The 22,930-nt window shown below is 61.3% G+C and overlaps 2 protein-coding genes across 6 annotated transcripts in view; both read right to left on the bottom strand.

Moving 5' to 3' along the window:
• Window positions 1-2,187, bottom strand: part of RAB40C (RAB40C, member RAS oncogene family) — a 29,507-nt gene extending 27,320 nt beyond the window's left edge. The window contains exon 1 of one of the 2 annotated variants that reach the window (XM_036824645.1): window positions 1,776-2,187. In XM_036824645.1, the coding sequence (XP_036680540.1) occupies window positions 1,776-2,157 (382 nt within the window). In that variant the 5' untranslated portion in view covers window positions 2,158-2,187. Of the gene's footprint in view, window positions 1-798; window positions 1,159-1,775 lie in introns of those variants that run through there. The other variant, XM_036824646.1, reaches the window with a different exon arrangement.
• Window positions 2,188-2,406: 219 nt separating this feature from the next.
• Window positions 2,407-22,802, bottom strand: PIGQ (phosphatidylinositol glycan anchor biosynthesis class Q). 4 transcript variants are annotated; one of them, XM_036824640.1, is made up of 11 exons: window positions 21,526-21,665; window positions 17,052-17,750; window positions 15,134-15,265; window positions 14,875-14,923; window positions 13,185-13,311; window positions 12,729-12,882; window positions 12,484-12,595; window positions 11,790-11,870; window positions 11,127-11,241; window positions 9,537-9,598; window positions 7,334-8,700 (listed from the first exon to the last, which is right to left on the bottom strand). In XM_036824640.1, the coding sequence occupies exons 2-11, from the start codon at window positions 17,738-17,740 to the stop codon at window positions 8,548-8,550; spliced, it is 1,674 nt and encodes a 557-aa protein (XP_036680535.1). In that variant the 5' UTR covers window positions 17,741-17,750; window positions 21,526-21,665; the 3' UTR covers window positions 7,334-8,547. The 4 variants fall into 4 exon arrangements, with proteins under 4 accessions (XP_036680536.1, XP_036680535.1, XP_036680534.1 ...); XM_036824639.1 differs by lacking the exon at window positions 21,526-21,665 and adding an exon at window positions 22,782-22,802 and having other exon boundaries at window positions 8,548-8,700; window positions 14,875-14,995; XM_036824638.1 differs by having other exon boundaries at window positions 8,548-8,700; window positions 14,875-14,995.
• Window positions 22,803-22,930: the final 128 nt, after the last annotated feature.

Raw genomic sequence — 22,930 nt, 5'->3', positions numbered from 1 at the left:
CAAGGCCCTGCTTTCCCGGCCTTCCCTGGGGCTGGGAGCATGTGCTCGGGGAGGCGGCACAGCCCCCAGCAGGAAGGGTGCTCGGCCAGCCCAGGTAACCCCACGACCCTAACGAGTCCTAAAACGAAAGGGTGGGAAAGCAGTGCCCACACTCTCGGCCGCTACAGGCAAGCAGTTTAGCAAACAGCCGCCGCTGGCGGTGGTCAAGCGGGACCGACAACAGCCCAAGACACAAAGCCACAAAGGGTGTGCAGAATGAGGATGCCAAGAAGCAGAATTCCTCAGGAAAGACAGCCCAGCCAGGAGCACGAAGGTCCTCGGGGAGGGAGGGCCCGTGAGCCTGGGAGGGGCCGCAGGGCAGGGGTACCGGCCACAGGGCCGCACTGGCCCCTTCAACCGCAGAAGCTGAGGGGAGCTCAAGCAGGTGCCAGTGACGGGTATTTGCTGTGTATTTTGGCCACACGTCCAGAAATCTGGAGGAAACGTTTAATCCCGTCAAGAACGGGCATCTTCCTCCAGCACTAGGCATTGATGCTCTAAGCCCTTAGCCAACGGCTTGCCTTTGAGTACACCCAGGTATGCACACCTGGTGTGGACCCGCGACCAAAGAAAAGCCCTTCTTCCTCTGGAGACCCGCGGCCAAATCTCCGCCCCCAAAGAGGCCGCGGGCCCCAGAGGGCCTCGGCGAGCTCGGGTCGCTGCTCCCCCGGCCCCTGCCCGGCCCCGGCCCGAGACCAGGCGGACGGCAAGTCGCCGGGCAGCGCCAGGTGCGCGCAGTGGCCCGCCGGCCGGCCTTACCATTACTGTAGGCGTACGGGGACTCGGCCGCGCCGTCCTGCAGGCTCTCCAGGATCTCACCCTTGCCCACGTCGCTGTCGCCCACCAGCAGGAACTTAAGCAGGTAGTCGTAGCTCTTGACCGGGCTGCCCTGCGTCCCCATCGTCGCTCACGCGCGCGCGGGCCTCGCCCGCATGCCCACTGCGCCGCGGAGCCCGGCGGCGGAGGCCTCCAACCGACCTGCGGGCGCCGACGCGGGTGAGCGGGACCTGCGGACGGCGAGGCCGCCCCGCCCGCACCTGTTCCACCGCCCCCGCCTGGCCTCTTCTTGCTCAGCCTCAGCGCCGCCGCCGCCGCCCCGCCGCTTCCCGCACGGCGCCGCGCAGACCCACCGCCCCGCCCCGCCCCACGCGCCGCCATTGGCCGCCTGCCACCTCCCTTCCCGCGACCATTGGCCGTTGCCCACGCCCGTCAGCACCACTAGCGCCCCAGCCCCCTCCCCGCTTCCCAGACTTCGCTGCGAGACCTCCGCTCGCCCCGCCCCGTCACCGCCCCGCCCCCACACTGTTGCCATAGGTCACCCACCGCCCCCTTCATGCGGCCATTGGCCCGTGCGCACGTCCATCACAGATGCCCCGCCCCCACCTCTTCCCACGCAGCTCTGCGAAGCCTCCGGTTGCCCCGTCCCATCGTCGCCCCGCCCCTCCTTCCAGCCGTGGCCATTGGCCCTTCGCCTCCCGCTTTCCCAGAAACAGTGGTCCGCCTGCACGTCCGTCACAGCACTACCGCCCCCGCCGCTTCCCGCAGAGCATCCCAGACTCACCAGCAACCCTGCCCACTGCCCCCGCAACTCCTCGGCCCTCGCCCGCCCCCTCCCCTTCGCCATTGGCCACCGCTGCCGATCTTCCCAGAGCCACTGGACCGTCCGCACGTCGATCACGGCCCTCTAAGCCCGCCCTGCTCACCCCGACCTTCCCGCCCCCTTCCGAGACGCTCACCAATCAGGAACTTGGAACTCCAGGTTGTTTGCATACGCCCCCTTCCTTCCGCAGACGGAGAAGGATGGTGGCGGTCCCCGAGTTGAGGTGACGCGGCTGGGTCCAGCAATACTGAAACCCCTAGAAAGCTGTGGCCGCTGCTCCCACAGAGACCCCGAAGAGGACAGCGGAGCCCACCCGGAACAGCGCTCTCGGAAGCCGCTGTCCCCGCGGCGGGGGCGCGGCGAGGGCGTGGGGGGGCGCGGCGAGGGCGTGGCGGGATGAGGGCGGCCAATCGGCGCTCAGAGTGGCCGGGGAGGCGGGACTTCCGTTCCCGCGTTGGGGCCGGAGCCGAGGGGGCGGTGGGGTAAGCTGGGACGCAGGGGGCGGCGGAATGACGCATGTGTGCTGGCGGAGGCGCAGGGTCCCCAGCGCGGCGGCTCTGCTCTGGCCGCTCGTCTGCCCCCCTCCTTGGGCAGGGCCTGCCGGTGACAGCGGGGCTCCGAAGGCCCGACGCTGCGGAACGTCGGGGTCAGCGGGCTGGTGGTCCTCCAGCTCCAGAGGCGACGGCAGCACCGGCTCTGAGCCTCCTACCCGGGGAAGAATCGGGGTCAGGCCGGGTGGGGGACCCAGGAGGGCCCAGGAAGAGGGTTAGGGCGTGAGGCTCTGAGGCTTGACCAGGGGGCCTCGAGGAGGAAGTGACTTTGGGGTTGTTTACAGAATGGATGGGTTATGAAAAGCCTATGAAGTCGTGCGAAGATACAGTTTTACTCTGCAAGATGGAAAGTGAAGCAAAATAATACCTTTTTCACATATCAGATTGGCAATGTCGCATGTGGGCCAGGATGTGGGGAACAGCTCTCTGGGAGGGAGGTTGAACAGCCTAATAATTCCGTATCTCATTGAGCCTGGAGAAATTCTCAGAAATGAGCTCAAAGAATTTCACTGTAGCGCTGTGGTGATGGTGAAAGTAGTGAAGCCATCTGGAGCCCCCGATAGGGTGCCATTAAATCAACCAGGTTCACGCAGCCCCTTCGATGAACAAGGTAAGATGCAGGCAATACTGACCTGAGAAGACAAGTAAGCAAATGATAGTACAGTATATCCAGTGCAACTTCAACGATTATGCTTTAAAAACTTAACAATTCATTTCATTCTAGATTTACATATAGCGAAATGTTATGTATGCACAGGATAAAACCTGGAATGATGCTCACCAAATGGACAGCATCGTTTCCTTTGGGGTTGGAGGTGGAGAGTGATGTTCTCGTCATTGATAACATTTTCACGAGAACATATTCACATATGACATGTAATTGACAACTAGTAACTCAAAAAGTTAAGCATAGAAGTACCATACAATGCAGCAATTCCTCTCCTAGAGGAATGAAAATATACATTTACACAAAAACTTGTGCATGAATGTTCACAGCAGCATTACTCACAACAGCCAAAAGGTGGAAACAACCCAAACATCCATCAACAAATCAATGGATAAACAAAATGTGGCTTATCCACACAATGGGTTTTCATCCATAAAAAGGAATAAAGTGCTGATACCTGCTACATTTCATTTATGTGAAACTTCCAGAATAGGTAAATCCACAGAAAGTAGACTAGTGGTTGCCAGCGCCTGGGGGAGGGGGAAATGGTGAGTAACTGCTTAATGGGTACCCTGTTTCCCTTTGGGGTGATGAAAATGTTCTAAAATTGGTGATGGTTATACTACTTGGTAAAGCTATTAAAAATTATTGAATTGCACACTTGAAATGGGTTTATTTTATAATATGTAAAATATGCTTCAATGAAGCTGTTAAAAATTATAAATCAATCAAAAGGATACGTTGTCCAAGCTGAGCCACTAGACTCAGCTGGACGAGGCACTGAGGGTGTGTGCTAGGGAGAGGCCACGTGTGAGTTGGGGCTCCCTAAAAAGCAGGTTTGTGCAGAGACAACAAGCACATCATAGTGACCAGGCCCCGAGGGCTGCACCGAGGACAGCTGGGCTGGCACATCTGTCCAGCAGGCGAGAAACAGGGCAGCAAGAACTCCTCCCAAGGGATCACTGAGCCTGGGCTGTGTCTCCAGCAGCAGGTGGTCTTCACAGAGAGCAGACCCCTGCATGGGCGGGGCACAATACAAGTGACCACCCCCTGCAAGCTGCAGATAACCCTCACTGGGCAGTGAGCCATGTGGACTCTGCTGTTTCACTTTGGTGGGGTGCCTGGGGAGGCTTCCTGAGGAGCTGGTCCGTCTGTTGGGTGGGCAGTAAGCACCTGGGCCTTTCTCACCTGCCTTCAGGGAGAGGCTCTCCTGGTATCCTGGCCCTCTGGGACATTCAAGGGCAGAGGCTGGCCAGGGATGGGCAAGGCCACCTGCTCATTCGTAATCCACGGAGTGGCCAAACCCTGGATGCTGGCTTACAGCAGACACAGCCCCCAGCGTGTACAGAAAGGGCACATGCACCCACAACACAGTGTTTACAGAAACAACAGCCAGTGGGCGGAGTCTTGTTAGCCTTCAGCTGGTGGGGGCGGGAAGCCAAGTCCCCACCACCTGCCACCCCCCAACCACGGCCAAGCTGGCCTGTCTGGCAGAGGTCACTACACCCAACCTGGAGCCCGCCTCAGCCTGGCTTTGCCTACTCCCTGCTTTGAAGTCGCTGAGGCCCCTCTCTGGGGCTGGAAGCCATGTGGGGCTGACATGTCCTCGGTTTCCGAGGCTGCCCAGAAGGGATGGTGGGTGAGAAACTATTATCATTCCACTTTGCATAGAATTTAAACCAAAAGCACCCTTTGTACATCAGGACTTCCCCCGAAGGGGCTCCAGCAGCTGTAGGCCCCGCTGCCTGGTTCTCCATCACCAGGGACGAGGTGAGGCCGGCTGGGTCCTTCCCAGCACAGCTTGTGCAGCAGGCGTGACCATCCCTAGAACCTGTCCATGGAGTCTGATCTTGGGAGCAAGACTCAGCAACCTCTGTCAGGTGCTTCCTGTCCTCCTGATTTACTGGTTTCCTGTGCTGCTCCAGTTCCCTCTGACCTCTGACCTCCCAACCTCAGAGCAGAAAGGCACCGCAGTAACCCACAGGGTCTGGGGCAGTGGGGCCCAGTCGAGGGAGGGATGGCTGGAGGGGTGCCATTCCCTGCTGTCCAGGAGGCCCTGTGGGTGGAGGAGCTGGCCTCCAACATAGCTGCATGCCCTTCTGCAAGGACGCTCTGGGACCCACTAAGCGCCAGGCCTGGCCCAGGGGACCTTGGAGGAACCTCAGGCCAAGGACAAAGCAGCCCAGAACAGCCCTCCGCTCGCAGGTCCTGGGTCAGCTCTGCGAGGCGCCCAGGTGTTGCGTGGTCGAGGGTAACCCTGGGCCCCTCTGAAGGCCCCGGAGGTGTCTGGTGAAGAGCCCTGACAGTCTCCCCTGTGGTTCCCACACCCACTGGCTCCGAGCAAGGATGGGGGCCAGGCCTCCAGACCCAGCCTCTGTCCAGGAGGGAACAAACGAGTGGTCTGGGGTGTCTCCTTTCCCCCACTCCAGGATACCCAAAGCTCTCCACTCTGAGAAGGGCCTGGGGACCACCCATTGGGGCAAACAGACCTTGGCCCTGGTGCCCTAGGAGCTCTCACACAAGTGTCAGTTACTTGACCCCCAGTCCAGGCCTGCTGCCAGGAGAGGCCCCACTCAAGTCCTACAGGCAGAGGGCGCAGAAAGCTGTGTGCATCCGGCAAGAATCAATAGTGGACGCTGCCAGCTAGTGGGCCAGAGGGGGAGGAGGGACGGGACAGTCACGTGGTCGAAAATATCTCTGTACTAATCACTTGTTATGTAAAAGGGAGAGTAGCTTTACAGAGGAGAACCTGGTGGGTCAGGTTGACGTCACTGGTTTGGGCAGACACGGTGTAGAGCACAGAAGCTGAATCTCAGAATCATCAGACGAACCCCACATAGGGACAGGCTACCAAGTGACTGGCTGGATCTTTGAGGACCCCAGTGCTGGGAAAGGCAGAGACGGGCTGTGGGGTGCTTGAAGGCAAAGGGTCCTTGAGACTGGCACCCAGGAGCACGGGAAGCGGGTGGCCCCACCCATGCTCCTTGCCGTGCCCTGGTTACACAGGTCAGTCCTTGGCCTTACAAGATATACACTGGGCATCTTAGGAACACAACTGGGGCAACTGATGATCAGATGGTTTAGAAAAGTTAGAGCATGAGCACGAAAAAGCAGCTGTGGCAGAACATTAGCCCCGGGGAATCTGTTGAAGGTTGTGGTGTGCTAGCTGTTTCTTTGAGTTGAAATCACATCAAAGTAAGTTTTCAAGGACAGGAGGGAGCTGGCGGGAGTGAACTATGTGGCTCAGACCGCCTGCTTCAGCAGCTCACCGCCCCTCTCTGAGCCTGTCTCCACACTGGAAGAGCACCGGGCCCTTCTCTGTGGGTGGCCGTGAGGACCTGTCTGGGAGGTGGTGGCCCCAGCTGAAAGGGGAATCGTCCACTTTTCAGGGCAGCCTGAGGGTCAGCCTCGGAGAAATTGTAGGACAAGGCTCTGCCAGGTCAGCGTGGCAGGGTGGTCAGAGCCCTGGGTTGGGGATGAGGGGCCACAGATGAAGGCTGTCCCTAGGCAAGGGCTGTACAGGTCCAGGGACGACACACAGGATGGGAGCAGCCTAGGACATGCAGGTGGCACGTCTTGGTGGCTGCTAGTGGCTGGAGTGACCACTGTTCCCTCGGCCAGCTCTGGTGCCAGGCCTGGGCTGGCCCTCGGGAGATGGGCAGGCAGCCCCTCACCTGGCACGAGAGTGACAGCTGCCAGAAAAGGCCTGGAACACAGCCACCACTGCCCAGCAGGCTGGGCGGAGCAGGGGAGAGAATTCAGCGGGAGGTGAGGCAGGCCCCATGTGCCATCTCCGTGTCTTGGCATCTGGTGACTGGGAAGGTGGCCCCAGAAATGCAGGTGATGGAGGCTCTTCTCAGCAGGCTCTGGGGTGTGGTCCTGCCCACCAGGACCCATGTGGGGCCCTCTGCTGACCCTCAGTGGTGATGCAGGCCTGGCAGTTGCTGAGTGACCTCTTTGGGCTCCAACCCCTTGCCTCCATAGCCAGTACAGCAGGCACAGAGGAAGCCACCTGAGGGTCCCTGGAGGCTGCAGGTCAGGCAGAGTCCATCAGGGAGAGCCCCTTCCTGCGTGGAGTCCACAGGTTTCAGGTGGTGACATATATATATCAGAGCTCACCCCTGCTCCCAGAGAGGTCTGCACCCCTGCCCCCAGCCCTGCCCTGGGAGCTCCTCACACCACAGCAAGGCCAAAACTGGAAAGCAAGTGGCCCTGGGTCCATCCATCCACACAAGGACATCTTCAAGGGGCCAGAGCCTACGTACACACGCACCAGACCTGCAAAGAGGCCTGCTCTAGGGGACAGGGAGCCCAGTGCCCCGCAGCTTGGCAACAAACAGGAAACAGGCATGGTAGTCATCTCAAGACAAACAGTGGGGGCCAGCTGTCCTGCCACCCCAGGAGAAGGGGCGCCTCCCCAGACCCACTGCCCACGTGGTGATGGGAAGGCAGAGCGGCACACTCCAAATACGTGGGAGGCTTTATTGTCCCAGCAGAAAAGACAGAGCCAGTACCCCTCCTGCCCGACCCTGGGCTGGTGGGGACTCCCCCAGGCCCCCTCCCACTGTGGCCCACAGCCAAGGAGCGTGGGTGACAGAAGTGGACAGTCCCAAGTGCCTGGGATGGACAGAGAGCGCTGCCCCGCCACCTACAGCATGATCATCTCCAACACCACGATGACACACCGTATGTGATGCCACCCGCATCTTGAGGCTTCCTCCCCCTGGGGATTCTGGGGCTCACACCCACACTCAGATTCTGCTTGCGGCCAGCAGGCAGATGCAGCCTGAGTGCTAGGGCCCCTCCCTGGGGGCTGCAGGAGCATCTGCCCAGGAGAAGCCAGTGAGCGAGATGGAAGATTTGCAGGGGTACAGGGCAGGAACGGGGCAGCCGGGTGCGTGGATCTCTGCTGACAGCTCCAGGCACCCCATGTGGCCTGGCTTCACACAGGGACACCCAAAGCCCTGAGGGCAGCTCCTCCTGCAGAGCAGTCTCTCCAGGAGCATCAACAAGCCTTGTGCGAATCAGGGCGTGAGGGGCGCTGCTGCCCAGCTTCCTGGAGCTGCTGGACTGCGCTGGGGGTCAGCAGTGGCTTGGATCCCCCAGACTGGCTGGCTGTGGCTCCACTGAGACAGCTGGAAGGCACTGGGGACCCAGGAGGGCATCCCCCAGGGAAGGAGATGCTTAGGGGCGAGAGTCTCAAGGACAGTTGAGTGCACCCTGGGAAGGATCCCCTCCACCCCATGACAGGGTGGGGTGCCAGTGAGCAGCCAGAAAGACCTGCCAGCCCACCCCACTGGGAACGGGCATGGTGGGCAGAGGCAGGGCTCTGCACCCCCTCCTAGGGTCTGGGTATAGACTGGGGTGGGGGGCAGGACGGGGCTCCTGGATAGGCCTGGGGGGCCGGTGTGCACCAGGTTAACTATGCCATCACAACACGTCAGCAGGGGGTTCCCGAGGCAAATGTGCTGGTGCTGGAGCGTGGGCCGCTGGCCTGGCTGGCCGTTCCCGCATCCTCCTGCTCACCACTCCCACGACCTCAAAGTCAGGAGGAGATGCAACGGGCAGGGCCCCGGCAGGGCCTGCAAAGGCCCCAGACAACCAGGGGCAGGAAGGCAAAGAGCAGGACCACGTGCTACCCTGACACCCTGGCAGGAGGTGGTGCTGGGCTGGCTGGTGGCCAGGGTCCCTCAGTCCTGCTTGTCCCCTCTCTGCCTCCAGGGGTAGATGAGCTCCCCGAAGAACAGCTTGCGGCACAGGGAACCCCAGGAGTGCTTGGGGTGGCAACCACAGGTGGGGAGGCGGTAGGTGTGCACCACGCGACTGTAGGGCAGGGGGTTTATCTGGAAGCACAAGGGCAGCGGTCAGCCGGGACACAGCCCCCAACTCCCTGGGAGTCCAGCTCTCTAGGCCCGGCAGGCCTTCGTGGGGGGTCCCCGGGCTGGACAACCATGGGGCAGGGCCAGTTCTGTGCCAGATGCGCTCTCGCCTGGGGTACACAGGGGTCAGGGTGAGCGGCCTGGAAGGCAGGCTTGGGCCACGGTCAGGCGTGCTCTGCTCTGGCCCGGCTGCGGGGCGCCGACCCCTCCATTCCAGGACTCACTCAGCTCCCTGGAGCCTCCTCAAGTGGGAGGTGTCTCAGGACACCCCCGAGAAAACCACACAGGGCCCGGCTGCCTCAGCATCTGACCTCTCCCCTCAGGCCAACCGGACACCTGCATCCAGCAACACAGGCACCTGGCCTGCTCCCTCCCGCAAGACAGGCCCCAGACTGCTTAAGATAAAGGAGCTCAACAGAGTAGGCCTCAGGTGTGTCCTGAGGCCTTTGCCAAGTCTCTGCTATTCCGCCTGGAAGGAGAGCCCGGGGGCCCAGGGCAGGAGACAGGGATGCAGGCCCAGCAGGCAGGTGCCCTGGGTGGTTGAGGGTGTCTGGCACAGCATAGGGAACCCCATACATGGGCCCTGCTGGGGGAGGTTCCAGGCACAGAGGATCATGGTGCCCAGAGGCCTTGGGGGTGGGCGAGCCTCCCCCGGGCCCCACCCCTCAGCTCTGCTGGGCCCTCCTGCCTGCACCTCACCCAGGCCCGTGAGGCCCACACCCAGGGCGGCACAGAACATGCCTCAGAACATGGGCGGCCTCATGGCGGGCAACAGCATGAGGGCTGTGTGGAAGCCTTACCTGCATCAGGAGGCGGAGGGGCCTGCCAGTCTCATGCTCCAGGACTCGGAACTTCACACCGGCTGTAAGGAGAGCAAGGTCCCCGTGAGGGAGGGTGGCCCTCCAGGGCTCCCAGGGCCCCGCAGGCCGCCCCCACCAGCGCTCCTGCTCCGAGCGGCACTCAGAGGGCTACAGGCTGCCCGGGCAGCAGCTCGCCTCTCCAGCCCATCCTTCCCATCTGCCTCCTTGAGCTGCAGCCTGGCCCTCGTCAGGGCCTCCTGCAGAACTGCACTGAGAGACCAAAGCCGTGGGTCTGGCAGGCGGGGAAAAGCCGGCAGGTTGTGCTGCTTTCTGAGTAGGACGGGGGTTTTCCAAGAGTGGACAAGGCACTTGCTGGGTGGTGGGCACCCTGCTGGCATCTCAGTGCCTTCCAACTGCTGTGTGCACGGCTGACTCAGGGACCCACCTCACTCTGGCCTGCGGTGTGGGCTCTCAAGCCTGGGGATTCCCAAGGCGGAAGGTTCTTGAAAGGAGAAACAGGAGCTAATTATCAATTGATGAAGAGGCCCCAAGGCAAACTCGGTGGAGAGAAGAGGCGGCATCTGTGGCCTTTTATGTGAAGTTAAAAGGACTCTGCTCTAGCCGTGAGCTGAGGGCTGGGAGAGGAAGGTGCCGGGTCCGGGCTCTCCACCTGCCTGCTTCCAGGCATGCTGAAGTGTGGGTGGGGGCTGGGGGACCAGGGAGCATGGGCAGCACTACACATGGGCCCCTGGCCTGGGCCACCTGGGGGTCTGTGGAGAACGTGGCTTGGAAAAAGAGTTTGAGGACATCCAGCGGGCAGACTCAAGGCCCAAAGCCCAGTGAACATGCACATTCATGTCTTCTGACTCGGAACTGGCTGGGAGCAGCAGCCGTGAACTCTGGCGTGCGGCCGAGCTGCCGGTTGCAAACTAGTCCAGGGCCTCCTGGGCATGCTGGTCAGCTCAGGGGCCGTGCCAGCAACTCCTCAAGTTTCCCGTTATGTTCAAAGCCCCTGAACTCGATGAGCCAACCCACAACTCAGTGACCAGTTGGGTCAGGCCTCCCTAGGCCTGCCGTGGGGACAGCCTCCCGTCAGGGGGATTTGGCCAACACGTGGCTGGTGTCAGCATGCAAACAGGGGCATCGCCTGCAGAGGGGATGGCAGGAGCAGCTGGGCTGGTGCGTGTTGTCCCCGCAGGTGGTGGCCTGCCGGGGGCGGGGCGGGAGGCACGCCTGTCACACAGCTCTGGCCAGCCCGGCGTCCTCCACCCTGGCCGGTCCCCTCCAGGAGGAGGGGCACCAGCAGGCACACACAGCTCCACACAACCACACGAGATAGGTCTTTTCTGAGCCACTTTCAGGCACCACCTACAGGACTACTGCAGACAGACCTCAGAGCAAACGTCCACACTCGTCACAGGGGAGGCTGAGGAGGCGGGAGGGCTACCTGTGCGGCCTCTGAACCTGAGGGCAGGGGGCCTCTCCCTCCAGCTCACGCCCTGGGACCAGGCTCTTGTCCTCCCTGCCCGCCCCACACACTGCCACATCCAGGGCCCACAGGTGCGCCGCCTAGCCAGCACGCAGACCTACCCGCGAGCCTGTAGGGCCGGCAGAGCCGGAGGCCGAGTGAGTACAGCGGCAGGGAGTTGATGAGGTCCACAAGCAGATGGATCAGGCCCTGCACAGTGACCACCAGGAGCCGGAGCTGCATCACAGACAGTGCTCAGGGTCTCTGACCTGGGACTGTGGCCACAGCCACACTGCATGCCCCTGAGCAGAACAGCCTGACGGGTCCCAAGAGGAGGGCAGGGACCCTGCCCTGAACCTGAGGTCTGAGCACAGGGAGGCAGGGAAGCCACAGGCTGGAGCGGTCTGCCCTGCTGCCAGGTCAGAGGAGGTGGTGCTCCAACCCAGGGAAACGTGCCACTGGGCCCTCAGCCCAGCCACCTGGGGGCCACTGCCCTCCTGCTGTCTGTGCTCGCCTCCCCCATACCACGGGAGACCCCTGCCCTCCGTGAACCCAGCTGCGTGTCCCAGAGCAGTAGTGGGTGGTGTCCCCCCCGGGTGGGACCCCTGCCTGTTCCAGGGCCAGCACACACTGCCCAGAGTCCAAAACAGCCACACCCCCTGTGGCCGGCAGGGATGGACGACCTGCCCACAGCTGCTGGCAGTCACCACTCCAAGCACTGTGGGCTAGGTCCACTGGCCAGGTGACACGCCCAGCACCCCCATGGTACACAGCACTTGGCTCACCAGTGTGAACACCAAGTAGTACAGGGCCGTGGTGGGCAGAAGGAAGACCAGGATGGTGAACAGCAAGGTCCCGATGAACAGCTACAGGGAGAAAGGATGCAGCACCAGCAAAAGTCCCGTGCTGGGCGACAGCCCTGCCAGCACTAGCCACACCCCTGCTACCCATCCCACCAAATCCATCCTGTAACTGAGCAGAGATGGAATGCCTGCCGGCTTCCTGAGACCACTTGGGAAAGCCTGCTCAGGACAGCTCTCTCCAGTACTGGGAGGGACACCTGCCTCCAGACCCGGTGACGCGTGGGGTGACAGGGGTTGGGGAGACCAGCTGACAGGGTATACAGCCTGTACACCAAAGACAGAAGGGTGGTGAAAATTAGGCAGCAAAAAACATGCCCTGGAAGGCAGCACTCAGGGTCCCCGTGTCAGGTCTGAGCAAGCTAATGGGACTAGCCAGAGCCAAGCCCCGTGCGAGGTCACCTTAAGCGCCGGCAGCCCTGTGGCCTCCCGAGAGCAGGGTCCATCCCCGCCTGGGCAAGGTTCTGCCCTGTCTGAGGCCCCGCATACACCCTACCCCTTGCAGCTCCCCGCACACCCCGGAGCCCTGCAGAACAGGAGTGAGGCTGCCCCTTGTGGTGCCTGAGCAGCTGCACCGGCCCATCTGAAGGGGCAGCTGGACTGGAGCTGGAGGCGGTACCTGGTCCAGGTCATAGGAGCAGGAGTCCACGCGCTGGCGCAGAACATTCCACTTCTTCCCTCGGAACAGGCGCCAGAGTGAGGACAGGCCATGGATCTTCAGGCAGTATAGCCTGCAGGACGTGGTACCATCAGAGCTGGGCTGGTGACCCCATGCCCACCCGGCCCCGGAAGCCTGTCTGTGGTGCCCAGGGCTCGGGGGGCTGCACTGTGTCAGCCCGCAGGGGTGGGGGGTTGCACACCCACCTGGCGCCATAGACATAGAAGCAGTAGATGTGGAAGGTGAGGAGGGCTATGATGTCTGAGAGGATGGACAGGGCGACCGTCAGGCCCAGGCAGGCTGAGAGGCCCACGTGCCACAGGATGCGCTCAATGAAGGGGGACATGAGGTGGATGTAGCCTGGTGGGATGGGGGTCAGCCTTGAGGGGGGAGCCCAGGGAGGTCCTGGTCCCCCCAAGTCCACCATGAGGATGGCTGCCCCAAGCTTCTGGAAACTGTGAGTGGCCAGCACAGCAAGGCTCCACACACGGGATGCTGGGTCAACAGGAAGCAGAGACCAAGGGGACAGGGCCTGGCTGGGCCCCACTGCCCCCCCTCAGCTAGGGTCTGTGTCCCTGGGGGCATGGGCTTCAGGAGCCAAGGTGTGGGTCAGTGGGGCTGGGTGAAACCCCGAGGCGACCCGCCTGATCACTGGCACTCACTGATCCACAGGTGGATGTGGTACAGGAAGAAGCGGCCCAGCACCTGGTCCAGAGCCCGGTTCATCTTGAGCCCAGCGGGTGCGCCCATCAGCCACTGTAGCAGATGCTGGAGCTCCTCGGCCACGTGCTGCAAGGACACATGAGGGCCACACCATCCATCAACTGGCCCCACCCCGGTTACCCATCTGGGTGACCCTGCGTGAGAGTGAGGGCGTCAAGCCCATCAGGGGCCCCCGTAGCAGGCGGGCGGGGCGGAGGTGGGTGCTGGAGGGTCCCGCAGAGGTAAGAACAATGTCAAGTGAGGACCAGAGATAGCACAGGGACCCTCACAAGCAAGCAGAGAGGCCAACTACTGTCCTGGCCGCCCCAGGAGGAAAGCTGTGCCAGCCCTGGGGGGCAGGCCTGCAGGACTCCTAGCCTCATCACCAACACTGAGGCCACAGGACCGACATCCCTGCCCCACAGTCTGCCACCTCCCTCCCACGTACCAATGCAGGCCTTTCCCAACCCTGGGTGAAGGCCTCTGCCGTGTCAGGAGCAGTGAGAAGGAGAACAGAATGTTCTTTATAAATAGACCTTATTTAATATTTAAAGGATAAGAGCTTGGCGGCAGGAAGAGGCTTTCATTTTTAAATTAAATATTTATATTTCTGAGCAATTTTGCAAAAGGGAGGCCTAGGATGAAGCTGGCCAAAAGGCAGAGCATGGATGAGCAGGGCAAAGCAGCCAAGCCCCCTCCCCAGCCCCTGGGTCCTCCCTCCTCCCTCCTGGGCCAGGCCTCCCTGAGAAGCTATGGGACTCTTGGCCTGTAGGCGCTCCTGCCTGCAGGGTCCTGGCCTGGCCACAAGCAGGCCCAGTGCACACTTGTGCCTGGACGCTGATGACAGCAGGCAGCGGCTGAGCCCACAAGGACCTCGCAGCCAGGCTGCAGCCGCTCTACCACACCCAGGGCCAGGAGCCCCACAGAGGCCTGGGCAGAGGGGGCGGGGGGGTGGGGCACTGAGGGACCAGAGGGGCTGCCCTAGGCAAGAAGACAATCTCCCAACAGAAGTGACAGGGCCTCCGAAGGAGGCAGAGAAGACGAAGGCTCAGAGCCAGCATGGACAGACCGTGGGAGGAATGACTGTGGAAGGGAGAGGAGGCTGGGGCAGCGCCCAGGCCCTGGGAACGGTGCACAGACTGTGCAGGGCAAGTTCAGGAGCACAGCCGATGAGCTGGTGCCTCTGGCTCTCAGCATGGGAGCTGCAGAATTGGTGCTGGGAGCAGGGTGGGAGGCTGAGCTCGACCACACAGACACCTGGACGCACACAAGGTCTCTGTGACGCTGACTGTGCGGAGCGCCCAGGCCGAAAGTGAGCCACCCCGAAGAGCCAGGAGAGCAGAAATGGTCATGCACGGTGGGGAGGCAATGGGGATGCCATGATACTCAGCCTGGCAGGGACGTGGCTCCCCCTAAAATCTCCAACACAAGGGTGCTCCAAAGAGGCCACCTTCAGGAAGAGGCCAGGAGCTGGAGGGCCCGGGTCTACACAGCCCCACCTATTCTGTAAGACACAGCAGCTCCTAGGGGACTTGTCTGGGGTCAGGGGTGAGCTGCTCTGGCTGGCTGAGGGGCCTCTGCTGCCCCCAGGAAGGGTCCTGCCCCTCAACCCTGGGAAACAGGTGTTCAAGTACACCTCAGCCAACTCACGTCAGCCACAGGGATGAGGGCATCAGCCAGCTGCCCGATGAGGTCCTTCCTGTGGAGCCAGGACAGCAGCATGAGGCCAAGGGCCACATCCAGGAGCACAGAGACAAGCATGTTGGCCTTCCTGGAAGGAGGGGTCCAACAGGAGCGAGTGGTGAGGGTGGCATGGCTGGAAAGGGTCAGCTTGGGCAGGCCTGCTGTGGGGAAGGGGCTGGGCCCATGACGCATCTGGCCACTGTGGAGACCAGGGCAGGCCCCTCACCTCATCAGCTGGGCGGGGTTCTTAGCCTTCCGGGTGCTGAAGATGAGTGTGAGCTGCTCCAGCCGGTGCCTGAGCTGCTCACACGTGGAGAGTTTGCTCCAGATGAAGGACAGTGGCCACAGCTTGAACACCCTGCGGAGGAGGGGAGAAGGATGGGCCTCCGGGTCCTCTGGGGTTCTTCTGCCCGCCAGGGAGGGAGGGCCATCTCAGCCGTGGCCAATATCCCTCAACGTGCAGAGAGGAAGGGCCCTGGTAGCCCCAAATACCAGTAGCCACACTCCTGAACTCAGCGGGGCGGGGACATGGGGGGAGGACCCAGGTGGGCAGCCCAGCATGGGTTGCGGTCGCTCACGACCATCAACTGGGAACGCAAGGTGCTGACTCCAGGCACTGAAGCTGAGTGCCTGCAGGACGGGTGTCTGTGTTGAGGGTTTCAGCTGACCTGACTGTCCAATGAGACTGATCTCTCACGCAGCAAAGAAAGCACCAGACACTTCACAGACATGCAGGCATTGAGGGGAGATGTTCTCAAGCAAAGGTGGAGAAAGCGTTCAATGGCAACTCAGAGCCCGGCTCCCACCCAGAGCCCCGCTGCTGGCAGGAGGGACCTCGTGCAAAGTGCAGAGCCGCCAGATGACCATGCTCAGGCCCTCGGGAGGAAGGAGGTCTTGACCTTGAAGGTTTGAAGCTTCTGTCCTCAGCCAAGCCACTCTGACCCAATTCCAAGAGTGAAGTGTGGTCCGCACTGCACCCCCCGTTCCAGTCCAGTGGAAGGCAGCCTCGCATGGGCTGCAGAGACCCCCATGCAGGGTCTCCCTGAGGTTCAGGCCAGCCCTGGGCAGCAACAGCCATGCCCCACATGGACGTCACAGGGCTCTGACCTCTGCCAACAGCCAGCACCTGCCTACCTAAGGGGCAGATCGGGATTCAGGGCACTCGAGCGGTTCAAAACCTTTCTTGCATTCTTTGAGAGCTGACAAAAGGAACTTCTCTTCCCAAAGTTGCACCCAGGCCCAGACACACTTTCACACGATTCACTCCAAGGGGCTGTGAAGCTCTGAAACCCACCACACAGGTCAGGATACCCAGCAGCCCCCACAGCCCAAGGTGGCGTGCACACATAGCTGCTGGGGTCTCTTTGCAGGGACAGGCCCAAGCGCTCCCAGAGCCCCTGGTGAGCCGGCGAGGCCAGTCCCCAAACCTGACAGCTGAACCCCTGGACCTGAAGATGCAGCACAGTTGTCCCGTACCAGGTGGTGCCACCAGGGAGGTGGCTTCTCACAGAGAGAGGGTCCTGTGGCTAACTCGCCAGAACATCCGCGTGCTGCCCCAGCATCCCCAGGGCCCCCAGGGGCTTTTACAAATCCCTCATCCAGGCCCGCAGCCAGGAGTGTTCCGGTAATTCTAGAGAGCGGCCCAGGCTGGGGACCACGCCCCCAGCCCCCCAGACAGCAAGTGGATGCTGTCCCACAGCCTCCCAGGGCTGCCTCTCCTGCGAGGCCGAGGCCAGGGAAGCAGGTGGGCCTGTGGGTCTGCAGGAGGACAAGCAACTCCCCAGCAAGGCAAACAGTGGCCCCTGCGCAGCAACAACCCAGGTCTGTTCATCATCTAATTCTCCTTTCAGAGGCCTGAGCTGTCTGAGGGTCACCATGTATCCCTACTCAGTGTGTCCCACGCAACCACAGGGGCTTCCAGGAAGCCTAGCTTTGCCACAGGAGCGAGGGGCACCAGAACAGAAACCACCACTAGGGTGTCCTCTGAGCTACAGTGGGGAGGGAGCGTGGGATGAGAGCCGGGGTGCAGGGGGCAGCCGTGAGCCTCAGAAGGGCCATCTGGGCCTCCATGACCCCTGCACACCAAGGGGTGGGCCTAGGCCTCAGGGGCCTGACTCTCCCTCGCCTGGCCCAGGGGCACCTACCGACAGGCGCTGGCAGCCGAGACGAGAGACAGCAGGCAGGCCAGAAGCAGGCAGACAGGCCCTGCTGCCCACTTGGCCAGCTCCACGAGGATGCTGGCCTCCACGCCCTCCGACTGCCAGTGGCTCAGCCGCACGGGGCCCTCATCGAACCGGTCACTTTGGAAGAGTGCCTCGCTACGCGCCACTGTGTCAAAGACAGCAGCCAGGCCCCCCGCGCTGGCTGTGGTGTCCCCAGCCTGGCGGTCGGGCAGGACCGCGGGCGGGTGCAGTTGGGACAGCAGCACCTTGCGCTGGTCGTAGAAGATAAGCATGACCTGGTCCTCGCCGGAGGCGGCATGGGAGGTGGGCCCCTGCCAGTGGGTGGCCTTGCAGCTCCAGGACTTGCTGCCTCTCTCCCGGCATAGCTGGAACCAGGGCTTGTGGGAGAAGATGGCGCCCAGGCCCTCCAGGAAGTGGCCCAGGCTCTCCTCCGGCTCCTGCCGGCGGTGGCACCAGGTGCCCAGCACAGTCACGCCCACCTGACTAGCCTGCTGCACCTGGGCCAGGAGCTCCTTGACCTGGATGGGTATGAAGGGAAAGTGCACCACAGCCAGGACCACGGCACTGCTCTGCTCCGGGACCCACCGTCCAACCAGGAGGCCGCTGTCCGCCGAGGCACAGCACGTGGGGAAGAAGGCCTTGAGCACCATGCCGGCGCCGCTGGAAGAGAGGAGGGGCTCAGCTCAGAGCTGCTGCCGCTGCCACCGTGACCCGAGGACCCGGGGTGGCTGGCAGTGCTGGGGCTGCAGGTCCTGGCCAACAGGTGGCCCTGACAGACACATCCACGTGGCCACTGGGCCCACAGGTGGGGGCGACCCAGTTTTGGGTCTGGTCACGAGGCTGGCAGGGGGGCCCGGCTGTCCATCTCTGCCCCTGGCTGCTGTGAGTACAGGCCCAGGCCACTCCCATCCCTACCCTGAGGCAGGGCAACGCTTCCTCACTCCAGACACAGGCAGGCTGATACACGTGAGGTTACGTGACCTGCTCACCACCACTCACAGGCTGTGCTGGGTTGAGCACAAGGGTTTAATTTTTTTTTTTTAATAGTAATCTTTTATTTATTTATTTTTTAATATTTATTTTTGGCTGTGTTGGGTCTTCGTTTCTGTGCAAGGGCTTTCTCTAGTTGCGGCAAGCGGGGGCCACTCTTCATCGCGGTGCGCGGGCCTCTTCACTATTGCAGCCTCTCCCGTTGCGGAGCACAGGTTCCAGACGCGCAGGCTCAGTAGTTGTGGCTCACGGGCCCAGTTGCTCCGCGGCACGTGGGATCCTCCCAGTCCAGGGCTCGAACCCGTGCCCCCCACACTAGCAGGCAGATTCTCAACCACTGCGCCACCAGGGAAGCCCCAAGGGTTTAATTTTTGTTTTTAGGGAACTGATTAGTTTTTGATGTGCAGCACATGGAAAAATCTACAATCTCATTAACAATTAAAGTAATTTAAATTAAAAATCGAACAAACCTTGATTTACTTACTAAGCTGGCAAGAATAAAGATGAACATTTAAACAAATTGCCGCTGAGCTGAGGGAAATCAGACGCGTGCACACTGCTGGCAGCTGTGGGCATTGGTACAGGTGCCCCAGAAGATGCCTGGGGACATGCCTGGTGCCAAAGCCCACCTCCCTTCCCAGTGAGCCCCCTGGGGGAGGCTTGGTGCTCAGGGAACAGGTTCAGCTCCATGGGGCTTCTGCTTCTACCCCAACCCTCCAGCCTGCGGCTGTGCCCATCCTTCCCTGGGAGCCCCATCCTCTTGTCACAGCTGAGCACCTCCTTCAGGACTACCTATTCCCCCAACCAGGTAGTGTTCTAGAAATGGGGGTGGGAGAAGTTCTCCAGCCCTGGAGAATGGCTGAGGGGACACCAGCCTTCCCAGGACCTCTGAGCAGCAAGGACATCCCTGAGCAGCTGCGATTCCTGAATCCTGCAGGACTGTGAGCCCTGCCTTGCACAGGAGTCAGCTCACTGCGGATGTGGATTCTCAGTAAGCACCTCATTTCCCACCTGAGCACTCCTAGACAGGGCCTGACGGGCAGGAGGTTCACCTTGGTGAGGGTTCACCTTGGAGCTCGCCCTTTCCTAGACACTAACGACCCCGCTGTGTCAGCACAAAGGGCAGAGCAGCTGCCCTGAGCTAAGGCCCCCAAGTTGGAGCTACATCTGAGAGAGGGACACAGGCCCCAGACAGAGCCTGGCCGTCCAGGCCCCAGTGCTCAACAGGCCCTCGGAGAGAGGGGGACAGAGAGGGACGCACATGTTGGGGAGGTGCGACATTGAGGGAGCCCTTTCCTGAGGGTCAGGGGGGCTCTGGAAGGGGCCTCAAATGCCCAGGGCTTAAGAGGCAACTGGTAGGACTTCCATGGTGGCGCAGTGGTTAAGAATCCGCCTGCCAATGCAGGGGACACAGGTTCGAGCCCTGGTCTGGGAAGACCCCACATGCCTCGGAGCAACTAGGCCCGTGTGTCACAACTACTGAAGCCCACGCGCCTAGAGCCCATGCTCTGCAACAAGACGCCACCGCAATGAGAAGCCCATACACCGCAACGAAGAGTAGCCCCCACTCGCTGCAACTAGAGAAAGTCTGCCCACAGCAACGAAGACCCAACGTAGCCAAAAAATAAATTAATTAATTAAAAAAAAAAAAAAGGCAACTGGTGAAGCTGCTTTCCTCCCCTGCAGTCCAGAGCGGGGCTGGAGGGGCGAGGCTTCTCCCACCTGTGCGTGTTGACAGAAAAGCGTCCCTCTGAGTCCAGCAGCAGCTGGACTCCCAAATGCCCCTCCCCCCCAGAGACCAGAGAGGGCAGGCAACATGGATGTCAGCAGGGGAAAGCCTGGAGCCCAAAGGCAGCCCCGGGGCTAAGTTCCTGTGCCCATCAGCAAGGGCATCAAGGACCACCTTGTCTTACTGACACTTCTGCACAGGCATCGTGAGAGGCACAGAGCAATTCTGCCTGTGAGGATCCCAGTACATCTCGCTTGGTGACCACCATGGGGGACCAGCCATCATGGTTCAAGCCTCTCAGCACCAGCCTGTCGGGACCCACCAGCTCAGCCAAATGACACAATCACACCCTGCTCAGGGACTCCTTTCACAGGAGCTAAGGAAAACTGCCCAGAGCTACTGTCAGAAAATAAACACAACTGGCCTAACAGTGAGCAGATGCTCTGGGCGAAGCTGGTTACACGGTGGGTTCACTTTCAGAAAATTCACTGAGCTGTACACATACGATCTGTGCACTTTCTTTGTGTGTTTTATGCTTCATCTACAAAGTTTACCTTAAAGAAAAAAAAAAAGCTCCTCATGTCTGGGGAAGAGCGGAGGGCAGAGGTTGGTGTTCCCATCTGTGGGGTAGTGAGAGAGAACTCTTAAATCACGGGGTAAGTTCCCATCCCCACCCCTACCTCAGCCTCTGGGAGTGACCAACACAAAGAAGTCTGCTCAGATCAGACAGCCAGGAAAAGATGAAAGAGGAGGCAATCGATAGCAGAGGTGCAGATGGGAGAAAGCGGGGCAGTAACGCGGGGCCGTGTGCAGCTTTAAAGACTGTGATAAAAACAAGGGCACAGGCCTGGGAAAGCTGCCTCTGTTATGAATGACACCTGGTTCCCTGTGACTCAGCCCATTCCAGATCAGTCAGGCCATGCAGTCACTAGAACGACCCTCCCCGCATAACCTGAACTCAACCATCTACCTTGTGAAGTGGACATCCTGTCATCCTCCACAAGAACTGATTCAGGGCAAAAGCCCAGTTATGACTGGCCAGGGACATCTCACTGGCTAAAACAGTCCTCTGTGGAGCCTCCTGGTCACCGCTCCTCAGTAGCTCACAAGAATTCATTGTTACTCCATGTGTTTGTGTTTAAAAAACAACAAGCATTCAGTAAAGAATGCTCTTCCCCTCTCTCATTTCAGAAAAATGGACACGAATGTAGGGCTCTGGTTTTTGCCCTGTACTGCAGTCAGGAACAACTGTAAAGCTCTGACAGCCAGTTCCATTGACCATGAATGCCCTTCCAAAGGGTCCACAGAGGGACCCGGGTTGGGGTGGGCCAGAGGGAATCGGCCGGCCGGCCGCCCTTCACCCCACAGGGCTGGGGTCCAGACTCCCCGCCAGGGCATCCACGCGGCCCGGCCACAAACTCGGGGCTGGGCGGGCGGGCTCCTGCAGGGGCTGGCGGGTCCTCACTGCCCTCCCAAGTCTGAGGCCCACCCTGGCCGGCGGCCGGCGGCCGGTGGCGTCCCCATTTTACAGATGAGGAAATAAAGGCTCCGAGAGGCAAAAGGCCTGCGCCGCCTCCGGAAGGAGGCTCCGGAGACCCTCGGGCTCCCGGGCCTGCTCCCGTGGCCGCCGCGGCAAGAGTCGGGGCCCATAGCCCGGAGGGGGCGGCTCCCCAAGGTCGCGCCGCAAGGACGCCGGCCCGCCCCCCGATTGCTCACCGGCTGCTCCCGGGTCCGCGCCCTCAGCTGGCGGGGTCGGGATGGGGTTGGGGACCGCGTCGGGCGGGCCCGGGCGAACAGCAGCGCTCGCAGCCCCCAGCCCCGCCTCGGCGGCGCCGCGGGACACGAGCCCCATTTCCGTCCGCTCCCGGCGTTGCCGCGCGACGGTCCTCCCCCAAAGGTGCCCGGGCTGCCCGCCGGCCCTCGCCCGAGCGTTCCGTGCACGCAACGTTCCGGTCCCCGGAGCTGGTGGCCCGTGCGCGCAGCGCCCTTGTTCCTCCTGCGTCCTTGTCCTCCCCATGCCCTGTGCACAACGTCCTTGTCCCCCATGTCCTTGTCCCCCTCGCAGCATCTTTGTTCCCCCTCCAGTCTACCCACAGTGTCCCCAACACCCCTGCCTTCCAGTTCCCCACCTTCCCACAGCCACCAAACCTCCCCCATGCCTGGTTTCTTCATTTGAGGGATCCAGTAGACCTGACATTTGAGGGTCCCAGACCTCACCTTGTCTCCACCATCCCAGGGTGAAAGGACCCCCAGGCCCTGGGTGGGGTCCCAAAAGAAGCTGCCACCCCAGCCCCAGACTGGCCCCTTCGCACCCCAGTCCCTGCAGAGGCCAAGTGAGCTACGAAGGTTGGAGGGCCAGCCCAGGGTCTGAAGCCATCTGATCTGATGGTCAGGAGGCGTCCCTGGCCCCTCCTGTTCCAGGGGACAATACCCCTAGCACCAGCAGCAACTACTAAAGTTTACGGAGCACCTGCCCCACACACTTCCTTACACTGACCCACTTAATACTGCCCCACCTTTGCAGGGGCCGGGACATATGGAGGGGACCTTGTCTGGCAATGGCCTAAACCACAGACCCCTGAGACCATCCCCTCACCAGCCCCCAGGGGCAGGACTAGGCACTGGCCCTTTCCCCTGAAGACCACCCACTGGAACTAGGAGCCTGGCTGGGCCCCTGACTCAGAGTAACCCCACACACCCCCTACCCCTTCCGGCCTCATTTTCCTGCTATTTTTAAGCAGCAGGAGTCTGTCCTCACAGGAAGGCTCTTCTGCACTTGACCACTGCCCAGAACTCTCCAAGCAACCCCACCCATGAGCTTGGAGCTGTTTGATCCTCATTTGCAGTGGAGAAAATGAAGGCTCAGACAGTCTCACATGGGAGAAGTGGACCAGGAGCATGGAGGTTTCCAACCCAGCCATGTGTCACCCCAGGGCACCTCTGGGGGGGCCCCTCCTCTGCTCCCCCCTTACCTCAGCTGGGCCCAGAGAAGCTTCAGGAGGCTTGGCACCTAGGGCGCCTCTGAAAATGGTGGACAGTGCAGGGCCGCGCCCCTGCCCAGGCTGCCCAGCCCAGCCCAGCCCAGCCCGGCCCTGCCTGCCCAGCCACACCCTCCCTGCCT

The sequence above is a fragment of the Balaenoptera musculus genome, chromosome 15, assembly GCF_009873245.2.
Source record: "Balaenoptera musculus isolate JJ_BM4_2016_0621 chromosome 15, mBalMus1.pri.v3, whole genome shotgun sequence".
Lineage (NCBI taxonomy): Eukaryota > Metazoa > Chordata > Mammalia > Artiodactyla > Balaenopteridae > Balaenoptera > Balaenoptera musculus.
This window is presented reverse-complemented; position numbering and strand designations above follow the sequence as displayed.

Excerpts from the sequence above, each read along its gene's own strand:
- PIGQ (XM_036824639.1), bottom strand. The coding sequence starts at position 17,740 with ATGGTGCTCAAGGCCTTCTTCCCCACGTGCTGTGCCTCGGCGGACAGC. Across the intron at positions 9,599-11,126 it reads CCGGCCCTACAGGCTCGCGG|CCGGTGTGAAGTTCCGAGTC; the intron begins GTAGGTCTGCGT and ends CTCTCCTTACAG. Across the intron at positions 8,701-9,536 it reads CCCTCCGCCTCCTGATGCAG|ATAAACCCCCTGCCCTACAG; the intron begins GTAAGGCTTCCA and ends TTGTGCTTCCAG.